Source organism: Mus pahari, chromosome 1 (assembly GCF_900095145.1).
Source record: "Mus pahari chromosome 1, PAHARI_EIJ_v1.1, whole genome shotgun sequence".
Taxonomy (NCBI): Eukaryota; Metazoa; Chordata; class Mammalia; order Rodentia; family Muridae; genus Mus; species Mus pahari.
The window spans coordinates 9,707,971-9,723,786 of record NC_034590.1 but is presented as its reverse complement, the minus strand read 5'-3'; the positions used below and the strand labels follow the sequence as shown (position 1 = coordinate 9,723,786).

Genomic DNA, 15,816 nt, shown 5'->3' with positions numbered 1-15,816 from the left:
AATCCCTGCCCCACCTGGCTGTCTCTGGTTGCTTTACCTTGGGAAGAACAGATGACCCCCAAGTCTGAATACCTGGGTCTTCTCTGCTTTCCCCTTCGAAAATCTTCAGTTACCAAGAATGAGCCATGGCGTGCAGAATCTTAAGACCCTTCGGCCCAGGAGCACTACAGGGCATCCAGAAAGGACCCCAGAGCCACCCAGGAGAGGTATTCAGTGTGACCTGATTGAGGCTCTGATAGTGGAGACTTTATTACGACATTCCTTGCCCACAGGGGTTTAGCCTCATGTGCATCTCTGATGTCTTTCCAATTTTTATTCCTGAGGGAAATGCTATGCAAGCCTCCTCGAGTTCTTTATAAGCACCAAAGTTCACTAAAACTCCCCCTGATTTACGCGCAGCCTCCAACTGCCAGCACCTGGCAGACACAGCAACCGAGTCAGTCATAAACAGATCGCATACAATTTAATTTTAATGTGCTCGTTAGTCGTAGCACATCTCAGACATAATTGTGAACGCAACACAAAATTATAGCAAAAAGACAATTTTAATGCTGCCGTAGAAAAAAAGGGTTATATGAAGAGTCACATCATGGTGTGCCATCGTCAACAACAAAACAGGGCACAGAGCGTGTCACGGTGTCTGTGGTGTTTACATGCCAATATTTTATACATAGGTTCTCATATGGTGTCAGCTGTCAGTTATTTCTGCAAATTAACTGCCAGAAATGGAGACCAGAATGGCTTGGAGAGCCGGTAACCACGGGTTACCTTTCATAAGCCTAAAGATAAAACTGCAGTGTGGGATCTTGGGAGAATAATTAGGAGGAACAAAACAAAGTTACCAATTGAAATTTTAAAAAAAAAGAAGAAGAAAAGAAAAGAAAAGAAAAGAAAAGAAAAGAAAGAAAGAAAGAAAGAAAGAAAGAAAGAAAGAAAGAAAGAAAAGAAAAGAAAAAAGAGAAAAGAAAAAATCCCACATTATGAACTAGCAACCGAGAGGGCTTATAAATAAGTGAAGGGGGCTGTCCCACAGAACGCCTCTTGACTTTTAAGCAAAGAATTACAGTACAAACATTTTAAAGGCTTTATCAATGTTCAGGAAATACAGTACAAGTTGGGTTTTTTTTTTTAATCTTTTTTTTTTTTCCTTTTCGAATAGACTTAACCCTTTGAGCACTGAGTTTACTTTGAGCATCCTTTAATTTCTAATAAATACCTTTAAGAACCATGTGCAAAATAGTTATGATGCCTGCCAGGGATGGATTTCCTGGTCTCAAAACAAATGATAATAGAATGCTAATAAATATGTATAATTTAAACATGAACCCTCTATCAATATAGATGTGCCGTATAGCAAAACAAACATCATACCTTGCTTTGAGATAATGCTTCTGTATATTTTATAAATGCTATCTGTGGTATTTTCTGTATAATTTACAATGTTTGCATGTAAAAAAAAAACATAAACCTTAAAAAAAAAAGAAAAAGATAAGGAAATATACACTATACAGAGGCATGGCTTGTGCCCAGAGTATAGCAGATACATAAAACACTTGTTATAAATGCAAGAAAGAAAGGGTCATTTAACCAGTCACATTTTCCCATAAGAGTTTGAAATCTATACAATATATACATCTATGTTTCAATGTGAAAATAATATTCTTTTAAATTTCAAGGCGTGTCATACCCCTGCATAAATGGAGGTTCCTAATATTCCTTATAACTAAGCTGGTAACGAGTTTAAAAACAGAGTTTCATACATTATTATTATTCATTATTATTTTGTTTTATTATTATCTTTTTTTTATTAACCAAATTAATGCAAAAGTGCTTCGTAGTACTCAGAGGGCTAAAGATGAAAGGGTGGGAAATGCCAGCACACCCAAGTCTCATGGAAAAAGTGTGCCTGGTTTCCTTATAAATGCTTAATTAAACCGTCTGTTAATGCATGCAGCTTGAAGCATCGAGGGGATGCTCACAATTAAATCCCATTTACACAAAGTTCCAAACACTTAGCACTGCGTTTTAACCTTCGTTATTTTACCAGTAACAACAGCTGATTATATGCACCTCTCTATTAAACACTGTACAGTTAGACGGAACAGTCCAGCCCAGAGCAATCCTCTGCAGTGAACATAAGAACGTGTGCCAAGAACAAGACAGAGGGGCTTTAAGGTGCCTTCAGCGATTTTTCCTCCAGTCATTTCCGCTCTGGGGCCAATGCTACTGCTTCTCCAACTCAGAAACGAACAGGAGGTGGTCTTCTGGTGATTTCCCGTGGGTTTTGCTAAGGTGAAGTTTAACAGCATGCTTGCTCGCAAAGGTCCGATTACAAAGTTTGCACTGGTAGGTGGTCCCCAGGTCCTCCTCCGGGGAGGATGTCACCAGTTTTTCAGATGGCGACTTGGTTTGTGCTATTTGATTGTTAATCTGTTCGGTGGACAATTTTGATAAGTCCCGTAGCCGGAAGCCCAGATGTGACTCTAGGTGGCTGATGTACGTGGAAGGAGTCCTGATTTGTGACGCACAGTCGTTACAAAAGAACACTGGGTGTCCAGTGTCCAAGTTTTTGAGGAACTTTGTTCCACCTGTCCTTCGAAGTTGGTACTTCACATTGGCCAGCCAATGGCTGATGGTGGTCATGGAGAGGCCGGTGAACCTGGAGATGTGCATGCGCTCCTGGGGGCTCAGATCGGACATGATGTACTTCCCTTCTGACGTCTGCCGCAGGCTGGCTGCAAACTGCGCCTGCAGGATTAGCAGGTGCTGAGGATTCCAGTTTGACTGGCGGCCTTTCCTCTTCTGCGCCGGAGTCGACTCCTCGGCCTCTTCCAGGGTGGCCCCGTCAATGTCAGACTTCTCAGAGATGCTGGAAGGAGTGGAGGATTTTGACGTGTGGCTCTCTGTCAGGTTCTTCAACATATCAGATATATCTGACAAGGCATTCTCGCGCAGCGGCGAGTTTGACATGAATGATACGACGGCAGATGTCTTTGCCGTTGTCACCGTGGATGAGGAAGTTGCCGGGGATGTGGACGTGGGGGACAAAAGCCCTGAACCTAAAGAGCAACCTTTGTCGCTCTTCCCTTTTGTCAAGTCTATGGGCTGGTCATTGTTGACGTGGTAGAAATAGCGGTCCAGATGCTCCGCCTTCTTGGCCTGAAGGGGTGGCGGGGTGGCCACAGCTGCCTTCTCAGCCAGACTGTTGCTCATCTTGAAAAGCATGCTCATGGGGTCCAGCGCAGGCAGCGAGGGCTTGGCGGCCTTGCCCAGGTGGATGTTCATGACCGACTGCAGGGCACTCAAGGGGTTCACAAAAGGCTGTTCTGGTGGGTGGTCCGTGATAATGGCTGTGCTGCCGCTGAGGCCTCCACTCAGGGGCTTCACCAGCTCCTTGCCATTTTCCACGGGCTCTGCGGAGGGGCTCGCCTCCTTGCACGCATCTCTTGGTGGGCTGGGGCTGTTCTCCTGGCTTTTGAAGCCACCGTCGCTTGAGGCCTCCATCTTGATGGGCTCGCTCTGCTCGCTGCTGCACGGGGATGGCGTTGCCCGCTTGGGTGGCGACAGCTTGCCTTCCGGCTCTTTCATTTTCTCCTCAACTTTGGCAACTTTCTCTGTGACTTTTTTCACCAGTTCCTCCATGGCGTGAAAGTTTGTCTTGGGCATGGGGGAGGTCTGGCTGCTGGGCGGAGAGACCAGGGTCTGGGTTTTTGTGGGAGACACGATTTCGCTGTTGCCAAACATGGGTTTCAGGGGTGCGCTCTTCCCCGAGGAACCCAGGGACAACTTCATCATGTTGGGGAGCTGGTAGGCGGCATGGATGCTGGGATAGCCACCCCAGCTGGGAGTGCCATTCTGAGCCTTGTTGATGGCAGACGTTACTGTGTTCTCGAGGGATTTAAGGATATCTAGTCCACCTTTAGGGCTCTCTTCTAGGTCGTTTTCAGTCAAATAGTGGTACTTGGAAGAAATGTCATACTTCTCCTCCTCTTCGCTGGGCTTCTCTCTCTCCTTCGGTTTCTCATCCGGGACTGCTTTCTCCTTGTCCACTTCCTTTTTGATCTCCACCGTCAGCTTCGGGGAGACACTCGCAGGTGTATTAGAGGGAGATGTGAACGTGGTGGCTGCCAGTGGCACAGACTGCACCTTCTCATCCAGCAAGGTGGTGATGGTGGGCGTGACGGGTGTCTCCATGATTGGCTTCCCCTTCTTCATGGCCGAGTTTGTGACCTTGATAAAGTGGCCAGTGACCATCATGTGAGCTGTGAGCTCCTGGAGAGTGTCATGGGAGCTGCCACACTCCATGCATTTGAGGATCTGAGACTTGCGGGCCTCGAAGTGCCACGCATAGCTGGCCCCATTCTGGTGGCCGTACCGGTTATTTGGTGTGATGTAAGGGTTGGAGTTCTTCTGCAGAGCATCGCTGGCATCAGACAGGGTGGCTTTGGGGGTTCCACCTGTGGAATCAGGGGAGCTAGGCAGCTCCAGCTCCAGAGAAGGTTTCTTCCGAGCAGCAGGGATGATTTTGGCTGCGACAGGTGTGACAGGTTCCTTGAGAGGCACTTTTTGGTAGTGTTTAGTTTTGATCATATGGACACTCAGGTCTTGGAGGGACTCAAAGGAGTGGCCACAGTACATACACTTGAGCACCTTCTGAGCATCCTCCTTCCCCTCCATCTCCAACAAAGACCGTTTGCGAGGCTTGGACCAGCGCTTGGGGTTGTTGTTGTCGGTCTCGTGGTTGTCATCGCGATAGTGACCTGTCTCATTCATGTGCACGGTCAGCTCTACCAGGGTGTCATAGGCGGCGCTACAGTCTTTGCAACGGAACTTGCTGGCCCCGGTGAAGATGGAGCCGTACAGCTTGCTGCTCTGGCGGTACAGCTGCACGGTGCTGAACAGGCTGGGCTCGGGCAGCATTCGGTTCTGGGACACCTGCTGCAGGGTCTTCGCCATGGCACTCTGGTGCCAGTCAAAGCTCCCGCTGCCACAGCTGCTGCTGCTACTGCTGCTGCTGCTGCTGCTGCCGCCATTGTTCTCGGAGGAGGGCTGGTGAAGATTCAGATTGAGGTTGGACCAATAGGAATTGGAAAGGAAGTTGTTGTACACGGCTTTCATCTGCTCCAGGCTATCTGACACGGTGGTGTCCTCCAGGGGCACCTGGACCTCCTTGGTCTCCTCTTCATTCTTGATGGAACTACTTTCAAAGTCAGCCATCCGGTCACTCGTCTCACTGATGTGAGATTCGCTGTCCATTTCATGGCTGGAGAACTCAGCGGCCGGTGAGTTCTGGTAGCTGGGGCAAGCCTTGCTGAGTTCTTTCTCGGGACACATGTACTTGGCTGAGGGCTCTCCATCGGCCGCTTGCTCCTCCGGCTCTACGTCATCTTCTACCAAGGCAGCTGCCTTTAACTCATCGGAAACATAGGCTGCCGTGATCACAGGTGAGAACAAAGAGGAAGAGGGGAGAAAGGAAGAAAGAAGAAGAACGTTAATAAATAAGTGTGGCTCGTACCTAGAATACGTTCTTGACTCTTGGGAAGGTGGCAAATGAGACGGGAACATTTATTTGTAAAAATTAAATAGTTAAAATGTGATGTTTCTTTGGAGAAAAAAAAAATTCTGCTCTTCAAACATAATTTGCCACCTTATTCTTCTCAAGGGGCAACAGCTTGAAATTAAAACTAAATTTGAAATTAATGAAGCACATTCTGGAGGTGGCATTCACTTCTAAAGTAATAAATTACTTGCATCAACCTCAGAGACAGCAGTTCCTGTCTGTCAATTAATATGTCTTATGCTTCTCCTACCTCTAATGCATTTCTTAACAGACAGACTCACAATTTAAATTAAGCAAGCACTTTTTTTTAACTCATTACATTTTTTGAGGCTCCATCTTTAATAAATATAAAGTACAAAAACATCAATAAGATTTTCACCTAGCCAAAAAGAAAGTTCATCAATTATAATAGATTAAAACCAAAGATTGTGGCTTTTTCTTCTTCCTGGAAAAGTAGCTCTTTAAAGTAAAGAAAAGAAAAGCCCGGAGTAAGCTTTGTGTCAAGGACAGGCGCCTGAAGTATTCTGAATAGGACAGAAGATGGGGAGTAGCTCCCACTCAGCACAGGCCCTGGCCCCATAGGCTCAGGCTCCTACCCACCCACACCATTGTGTGGAATTATATCAGAACAGGTTCAGGAAAATTGGTATGCGGAGCTCACTGCTGCTGTATAAATATATACAAGACCTGCTGGTGGACCTTACAAATGTCAAAGTGTTTGCTCTTTAGACTACTTTGTCAATATTTACTCAGCACAAGCCCCATGCGTATCCTACAGGGATTCTGTCTTTTTGGAGGCCTTGGACTGGGGGTGGAAACCCAGCAGGCATTCCTCAGCAGGTGGACGGCAGGGTCCAGCAGCTGGGAAGTCTAGAAGAACCCCCACCTCTTTGGGAGGCACAGAGCCTGGGGAACACATGCGCAATGGGACAATTTTTCCGAACTCTGAGTATTCTAGACCTTGGTGGTCCTATCTACGCTGTGGTGTGACCAACGCTCCATGAGGAACAGCTTTAAGTAAAGGAGAAAGGGAATCGGGTGGGTGATTTTTTTCTGTCAGGATCTAACGTGGACATAGGGTGTGCCATGTGCACTTTATAATTCCAGCTCTGGGGAGGTAGAGGCAGCAGGGTGGGCTTGAGACCACCCTGCTCTACATAGTGAGTTCCGTGCCATCATCCAGGACTAAAATGATAAGACCTTTTCACAAGTTGGTTCCAAAAGGCCAACGGTGACCATATGGAGTGGCAGGAAGATGGCACTGGTACTTGCCAAGCTTATTTTAAAAAATAAGAGATCTTAGAAAGGGGAGGGGAATGTCTCGTTTGTAGAACTCAATAGGTGAGGAGATTTGCTCCAGGTCAATTTCACATCAGAAAAATAAAGTTTAAAAGAATGAAAATGATTCTTTGAAAACCATACAGTGACTACCTCCACCCCAACTCCATCGGCATCCTTCCTATATCGCCATCAAATCTGCGTTTGTTCCAAGCCCCACAATGTCTAAGCTGAACTTCAAGGGAGGCAACATGTGATCTTGGATGGGAACCATGACCGGGTTTTGAGAAAGGGACACTTCTCTTTATATGTGTGGCGGAACCTTGCGGAAGAGCTGGGAGTAGCTGTCTACACCTGTCAGTATTGAGGAGACACAGGCAAGAGGATCGGGAGTTCAGGCTAGGCTGGTTCACATAGGGAAATGTGTATCAAAGAAGAAATGGGGAAGAGAGACTGCCAGAAGTGTGTCGCTGTGGTGTCCGGTGTGCAGTGCTGTGGTGAGCCTGGAGTCTAAGTCCAGGCACCGAGTGAAAGTTCAGGGGACCATCAAAGAGCCTGAGGGAGACTCATCCTGCAGACACAGTGAAGAATGTGACCTGTGAGTTAGAACAGAAACCAGAAAGAGCAGTAACCATCTCCCTCATGACATTCCCCAACTTGTAGGGCATTCTAGAAATCTTGACTCACAGATGACTCCAGAGAGTCAACCTGGAGGAAGGTTGGTGGGAGTCAAGTGACCAAGTGTCCCCAGTTTGTCTGGACTTATCCTGGCTTAAGACGGGGAGTCTCTCAGGAGTCCATACCGTCTAGGGCAAACTGATGAGTTTTTGTTCACACAGCACAGTGGAGGCTGCGCACTGGGTGCATTTGCCGTTTCTCTTATACTTCTTTCAGAGGGCAGCTAAAAAGGGTAAACTGAGTTTCAGTCTCTGGAAACCCACTGGTGGCCCCAAGCACCAGGGAGAGACTACTACGCAAACTGGGATAAGAAAGACACACGGCCTGTGTTGCTGCCAGAGACCTAAGGGGAAGTGGGTCCCCACCCAGACAATGTACATGCTGTGATGATCTGAACAGGGAATGTCCTTGACGTGCTAATGTGTTTTCAAAGCTTGGTCCTCCGCTACTGCTCCTGTTTAACCTGTTGTGACCTAGTTGTGACCTGAGACTGTAACCCAGTCAGCAGGGCAGGTCGCTGGGATCCGGTTTGGAAGGTTTCCGGCCTGAGCACTCTGCTTCCAGCCTGGCAACAGGTGACCAGACTCTACATTCTTGCCACTGTAATGTGACAGCGGTTCCCTGAAACCAGGACCTAAAATTAATCCTTGCTCCCTTAAACTGTTTGTGCTGGGAATCCTGTCTCAACATTGAGAAAAGAAATGAATATGGCAATCTAAGACCTTGTCTCGTGAATAGGCACCTCAGAGCCACAACCTGAAGCCCGAGGACCACACACTGACGCATTGCTTAGCTTTCACAGAATTAAGAATGGGAGAGGAATAAATATACAGACAATAGATACTGTAAGACATCAGGGAACCAGATGCCAATAGTGGACATGGGGTTGTCTACAGTAACAAGATGATGTGGAGAAAATGTGCAGTTGTGAGAGAACCTGCCAGGTTCCCATGCTCTCCATGGAAGCATCCACACAGTGAATACCTGGAAAGCCATTTGAAGTCCTGTTTACAGGCATCGTCATTAATGTGATCAGCTCATACCTGGGGCTAGAGTCCCCAGTACACTCTGTATGTTTTCTGAGATGGACAACAGTATCAGAGTGCCATCTGATGACACCACAGCCGAATGAACAAGAAGGATGTTGGTATTGAAAAGAAAGACCCAACAGTAGGGAGTTTTCTTAATCTAAGCTGAAGATGCTACCTATAGATTCTTCCTCCACATTATTAATGAATGCCCGAGAACAGGCATGCCACTCGTCTAAGGATGTCACATGCTCTTGATCACTGATTTCAAAACTCTCCAGGAAAGCATGATGGCACACATGTACAGTGTCAGTGCTCACGAGCTAGAAGGCTAGAGGACCAAGTGTTCAGGTCTTCAGCGACTTACTAAGTTCAAAGTCAGCCCATCCTATTTGGACTCTGTCTCAAACAAGTAAACAAACATAAGAATAAGGTGAAAATAGATCAAGGAGTGACAGAGGGGATGGAGGGAGGGGAACACCCATTCCCTCCACAAACAGGGAAGCTGTTATTCTAAGAGACACAACCTCGCTTCCTCTGGGCCTTAGTTTCCCTAGGTGTATAAGGCAGGGCACCAGTGCAATGAGCTATAAGCCTCCTACTCCAGTTCCATGTTTTATGACTTTTTTGAGCAAAAGACTAAGAATTAGAGTGTCATTCTGTCCTTCTGGTATATTAGCAAGTAAAGTCTCTATAAATCGTATCTGAGGTTGAAAAGATGGTTTAAGATGGATTAAGAATACTGCATTTGAAGAGGACCTGAGTTCAGTTCCTGGTACCCACATCAGGCAACCCAGAACCACCTGGAACTCCATCTCCAGAGGATCCAAACACCCATGTCTTCTGTAGGTATCTGCATAAGACACACACACACACACACACACACACACACAAACATACACACACACACACACAAATCAACAAACAAATACATACACATACACACACACACACACATACACACACACACACACAATTTAAAACATAAAATCTTATATTTGATCCAGTCCTGTTTTTCCTTTGTGCTGGGGATTATTAAACCCAGGGTCTTGTATATGCCAGGCAAAAATCACTCTACTTGAAAATAAAGTTGCATTTATTTTTTTATGTGTACGAGTGTTTTGCCTACATGTATGTCGATGTAGGCCTTGTGCCTGTGGAGACCAGAAGAGGGCATTTGGATCCATTAGAACTGGAGTTTGGGAGTTATGGGCTGAGAGTTGAATCCAGGACCTACAGAAGCAGCCAGTGTTCTATGGCCAGTGGAACTGCAGGTACGGAAAGTTGTGAACTGAGAACTGAATATGGGATCCTCTAGAAGAGCAGCCAGTGTTCTTAATGGGTGAGCCATCTCTCCAATCTTTTCTTTGTGTTTGTTTGTTTGTTTGTATTAGGCTGGAGTCTTGCTATTTAGCCCAAGCTGCCTCCCACTCAGGACCTCCTGCCTCCTCTGTGTTGGAATTTCAAGCTTGTACCACTATGCCATGCTTTCGTCTTTTCTTCTTGTATGGGATCAAACTTGCAAAGTCTCTGGTTACACACAGGGATTATTTCTAGGTCCTAGGACAGTTAATACTCTGGTTGCAGTAAGTCAGGAGAGGACACTGGTGGCTTCAGTCACTGTGGGGGTTGGTAGGTTTTCATGTTGACGCAGTCCCTATACCTGACATCAATGACAGCTTTGACTCTTCCGTTGCCATTTTAACCTTACACACATCCTTATCTGAATTTTTGCATCCCGGTCTGGTTTTGCTCACAGTAGGCCAGCATTAGATACTCACTGCCTCATTTGGGATGCGGTTAGCCTGAGGTCACTGGTGGCTGCACAGAGTGCTTTCAACAGCCCAGTAATAGGATTGGATTTGCCTCTGCCCCCTCACATCCCAGCATAGCGCAGACCCCAAACATGTCTCCCTCCCCATTCCATACCCTTCAATCTAGTACAAACAGAAGCCACTGAGACTTTATAGCACAGCTGATTGCTAACATGGCTTACCTGGGGAGTACCCTCAAGACTCTGCTCTTGCTTCAGACAAAAGCCCCAAATCCTCAAAGCACACCCAACATCCGCCTTATTCTGCTCCCGTTTCCTTCCAGCTCCTCTGGGCCTCTAAGATGTGGCAGGATCTCTCACACTTAACTCCCCACTACTCATTACTGTCTCCCAAGCTGGAGACTAGGAGCACGTGCTGTGGGGTCCTCTCCTCAGGACCGCAGGTGGAAGCCCAATTCTGGGATTGGGTGGGGAGAGAAAGAAGTAGCTTTTGTCTCGTTAGTTCCCACAGATGTCACTGGCCTCTCAGCAGGTGCTAACTAAGGGCCAAGCCCACACATCCCAAACTCCCCACCCCAGATGTCTGCCACATGTGCCCGGCCATGCTAGTCCGTTTTCTGTTATTTAACAAAGTACCCAAGGCAAGCTAATATAATGAAGAAAAGGATGTAGTCAGCTCATAGGTTTGGAAGTCTCAGATCTAAGCTGTCCAGCGCTCGCTTTGCAAGGACTCCATTACACATAACTAACCTCTATGTGGAGGAAAGCACCAGGTCTTAGAAGGTGACAGCAGAGGACCTCAGCACACAATGTGCTCCTTCCACATGAGGACTAATGCAAGGTCCACAAGAACTACCTTAATTTGATTTGAGACCAAACCTAAGGACCTCCCTCTAAGTGTTCCCACCACTTCCCATATCCTCACACGAGGAATCAAGTGTCAAACTTCAAATCTATGGTGGACACTTTCAAATCACATGCCAGCCACGGCTCAGGTCCATAGCAGCCACTCAACCTATATCCACAAAAGGCACGAGTGAACCAACATCCCAGCTGGCTTCTTCTGACATCCTCTCTAGGTAACTCATTCAGCTGGGTCCAGATTCAAGTCTGTCCCAGGAGGGAGATGTGCTAAGGAGGTGTTGCTTTCTGGATCTGCTCTCTACGTGTGACTGGCACGGATGCACCATAGTGCTTTTCTGCTTCATGACTAAGACTGAACACTGTGGCCAGTGCCAACAGAGGATGCAGATGGATGGTGGCGGGGAAAGGGCTTCCATCCCAACCACCCACTGCCACACAAGAAACAAAGAAAAAGTTAGGAGTGTGTAGAGACTTCCAAGTGAGGATGGACTCAGGGTGGGAGTACCGGCATAACGGTTTTTTTCCCCCAAGTCACTTGGTCTAGAGTGTCTCTTCATGAGGGTAGGTAAGCCACCACGCCTGCTTCCTGACCTATATCCAACCCCTACTTGCTCTCTTCCACAAGCAAAAACAGTGTGAAGAGACACACAGTGCTTGAGGGCTGGGTTAGATGGTGGGGTGGACAGTAGAGCCCAGCCACGCAGAACCAAATGAGGCACAGGTAAATGAACATTCCTGAGAGAGAGGCTTGGAAATGCATCTTTTTAAAACTGTAATTACCCAACACTCCTAGAAGGGCAAGTTACCAAGGAAACAATGACCCCAGCCTACTAGGTGTACTGGTTAAAAGGATCTCACATTCCTTGCCTCTGATCTTTCCAAGGGTTGTGGGAAGAGATGAAGCAATCTTCAGGACCTTTTTAAACAAATAAACAAACACCCCTCCCACATTTTCAAATGATTACACTGAGCCATTTCTGACTCCAAGACCCTCACCCTGGTCTAGATGTGAAACAGCAGCCTCAAAGTGAGAATATGCTGGAATCCAGACAGAATATTTCCAGTAGGATCCCACACCTTCCCCTCCAACCCTCTCAACCATATTTATCGTCCTTGGCTAAGCTCCATCTCTAGGTAAGGAGGAAACGAATGCGTTTTATACAAATATAAATATCAAGCTGAGGAACGCGGGAATGTCTTTCTTGAGGAAGTGGAAATTACTTTATCACACTGTTAGTGAGCTCTCAAGATGAAGAGGCAAAAGCTTGGGTCTGGGGACTCAGGCCAGAGGCTGTGGGTGGACAGTTGGGCAGGGAGAGGAAGTATGGCTCGGAAGAAGGAGAGGAGCACTACCACACTCTGAGAAACGATTACAAGATGCCCTGTGCCTGTGAGTGTACTTGGGGCTGAAATAAAGGTTGTGGAGTTAGAAGTATAGGAACTAGAGACGGTGCTTTACAGACTCCCTTCCCATGGCTGCTTAGCAGAGAGAAAACCAGAGAGCAGGCTTCTTGGTATGTTTAGACTGCATCTGCCCCCACATCATTGCCCAGGCCTGGTGACAAGGAGGCAAGGGTGGGAGTCCAGGTCAGTGCCTTGGGAAGGTAAAGAGGTAAAAAGGAATCCTCAGAGATGTATCTATGCCAGCCTGAACGAAGATGACATTCTCCTATCCAGTGAGGATAGAGGGGGCCACAGCAGCTTCAGCAAACCTTTTCTCTACTGTGATCACATGGAACTGTCCAGAAGGTGCCAGGGACATGCCTAAAACTGGACAGCTGTTGGGCTCCCCACGACTCATACACAGCACAAGTCTGTGTCAAGGATCATGAATCCCACTTAAAGCCAATGTCAACACCAGCCTCCAGGAGTCTCAAAGTCCTCCCGCTGTTACAGAATGTGAAAGGACAAGAAAAGATGCCAGCAGCAGCATCAGGAGGTGTCTGGATCACTACTGCCTGCCACAGGGACACCTCTCCCAGGGGCTGCCATCAAAACAGAGCTCCAGGAAATACATGAGAGAAACATTCAAGAGCTGGGACCCCGGAGAGGAGCAGCCTCCATGCCTGGCTGGCATTTTTCTTCTGTGAAACTATGCCAAGTCACAGCTGTGGAAGGCTGGCTCTTAGTGCCTTCGCTGCCCCGGGCTGGTCATGTGGCTGCTGTCTAATCTCTGAGGTCCAGATTCTTCATCATGAACAAGAGAAAGCAAGCAGAGTAAGCAGAAAGTTGGCCAAAGTCATCCCCTGGGTCCCACCAAAGATGTCATGATGCATGAAGCTAGCAAAAAAAAAAAAAAAAAAAAAAAAAAAAAAAAAAAAAAAAAAAAAAAAAAAAAAAAAAAAACCTAGGTGCTTTTCCAAGCTAAAGGGCCTCTTCAAATGTGGGTGTACCAACTGCACAGGGGTTCGCTTTCTGTGGGTGGTCCTGGACTAACTCTAAGCTCAGCGTCCTCCTGTGGAGCTTTGGGTGGGAATCCCTCAAAGTCACCCATCAGGCCTTGCTGCCTTGAGATGGAGGCCTTGGAGAAGAAAAGGCCGAACGGAAGGACGAGGAAGGAGGCATTTGAGCCCACACATGTTCTCCAGGGACTCCAGCCCCTGTCTGTGGTACATCTAGGAAGGAAAGAGCTATAGCAATGGCCAAGCTCAACTCTACCCAGCAGCAACACTGCTTGGAAACCATCAAAGAACGCCCGGTGCTTCCTCAGTTGGAGGTCAGCAGGTGTTTCAAGAAGCTACTTTGGACACCTGGACCTTACCGACTGCCAGTCAGGCTGCATCCTGCAAGCTCAGTTCAGTCCTCTTGTCAGCTCAGCTCCTACTCTCAGTCGTGCGCGCGCGCGCGCGCGCGCGTGTGTGTGTGTGTGTGTGTGTGTGTGTGTGTGTGTGTGTGTGTGTGTCGGGGGGAGTTTAGGGGGTCAGGGGAAGTTCAAGGGATTGAGGGGGGGAGGGTTCCAAGACCTCAGAAAGTCCCACTTAAATCTAACCAGGAAAACCCAGATGGATAGACAATCTTGATGTAAGAATTTCTGCCTTATGAAGACAGCGTAGGTAAATACAGGAGGCTATATGCCCTCTGAGACTTTTGTTTGTTTGTTTGGTTGGTTGGTTGGTTGATTGGTTGTTGCTGTTATTGATTTGAGACAAGGTCTCTCTGTGTAGCCCTGGCTGTTCTGGAACTTCCTCTGTAGACCAGGCTGGCATTGAACTCACAGGGATCCACCTGCCTCTGACTCCTGAGTGTGATACCACCACCTAGCACTCTGGATTATTTTTACATGGGATTCTACAGTGTGCTTCACAATAACCCCTCAGGAATCACAGAATTTACTGTATCACTGTATCTGCTGAGGGCTGATTTGGGACTCAAGAACTCTCCTCAGATGTCCCAAGAGTCAAGACCCTAGAGCTTCGGAGGTATGAAGAGGTGAGAGCTACACTGTCACTGACCAAATACTGACTCCACACCTCCCCCAGCATCCCCAGGCTTTGACACTCAAGACAGAGATCTATTTCTATCTGCTGATTGGTAGAGGGATCAAATCATCAAGACTGAAAGGGAATGGGGCAGGGGCGGGGCTCAGTAGTACAGTGCCTGCCTAGAATCCCCCACTAAGGGGCTGGGGATGTAGCTCAGTGGTAGAGAACCTACCTAGAATATTCCTGTGAGGGGTTAGGAGTGTGATTCAGTGGTAGAATTTTTACCTAGGACTCACCAATAAAGGATTAGCAGCATGGCTCAGTGGTTACAGAGGTTGCCTAGAACACAGGAATCCCTAGAATGGGGTGGGGGATAAAGAGTAAAGAAGTGGCCAAAATAAAGGGGGGATGTAACAGAAGTGGGCCTGGCTAAACAGGTCGTTGATAACATCAAGGGAATGAGGCTGCATGTTGGCTATTTGCCTGGTTACTAGATGTGCAATGGGGAGAGAAACACAAACGGTTCTAGAGAGTGGGGGTTTATGCCTGGGACAGAGGAGACAGAAGTTGTTCTTTGTCCACCCACCTGGACACCCAGAGTCACATCAAGACATCTAGAAGCTGTTATGAATAATGGAAGTCATGGCCACTAAAGACCAAGGGAAGAAGACATCTGGAGGACCAGGGCCCTTGCGAGCATCACCACTGCATGTGGAGGGTCCCAGAAAACAGGAGAAAATCCCTGTGTCCCAAGTCAGGCCTGAGGGAAGGGCATGGTCTGATGTTACAGAGAAGGGCACACGGCTGAGTTCTAATGGAGAGGGCTTCTCCAGAAGGCTGGGCACACTAGGACGACAACTTCCCTTAGATTGATGGTTCTCCCCACTAGCAAGGTCAGGAATATTAATTTTGTACATGTTAATTTGATGTAATGTGCACAGTGAAGGCGCATTCCGTTGGGGACCACTGTGTTAACAGAGCAGCGCTGCTTCCAGGCCAAGAAAATCAGAGCATCAGTTGAATGGCAGGAGAAGGTGGTGTGTGTAAGGCCGCGTCACTCCGGCACAGCCATGGTTGACAGAAGGTTACTGCAGACATTACAGTCTGCTGCTGCTTAGTGGAGCAGGGACAGCTCTGCTCTGAAGATATCTTCCCATGGGGTGAGAATTCCCTGCAGCTCCAGAGACCCAGCGTCCAGACCACGAGTTGCTT

General features: G+C 47.5%; 1 protein-coding gene across 2 annotated transcripts in view; it reads right to left on the bottom strand.

The window, feature by feature from the left end:
* Positions 1-1,070: 1,070 nt before the first annotated feature.
* The window catches only part of Tshz3 (teashirt zinc finger homeobox 3), a 75,441-nt gene continuing 60,695 nt past the window's right edge, over positions 1,071-15,816 (bottom strand). For both annotated transcript variants that reach the window (XM_021206254.2, XM_029540351.1), the window contains exon 2: positions 1,071-5,429. In XM_021206254.2, coding sequence (XP_021061913.1) covers positions 2,224-5,429 — 3,206 coding nt within the window. In that variant the 3' untranslated portion in view covers positions 1,071-2,223. The remainder of the gene's footprint in view (positions 5,430-15,816) is intronic.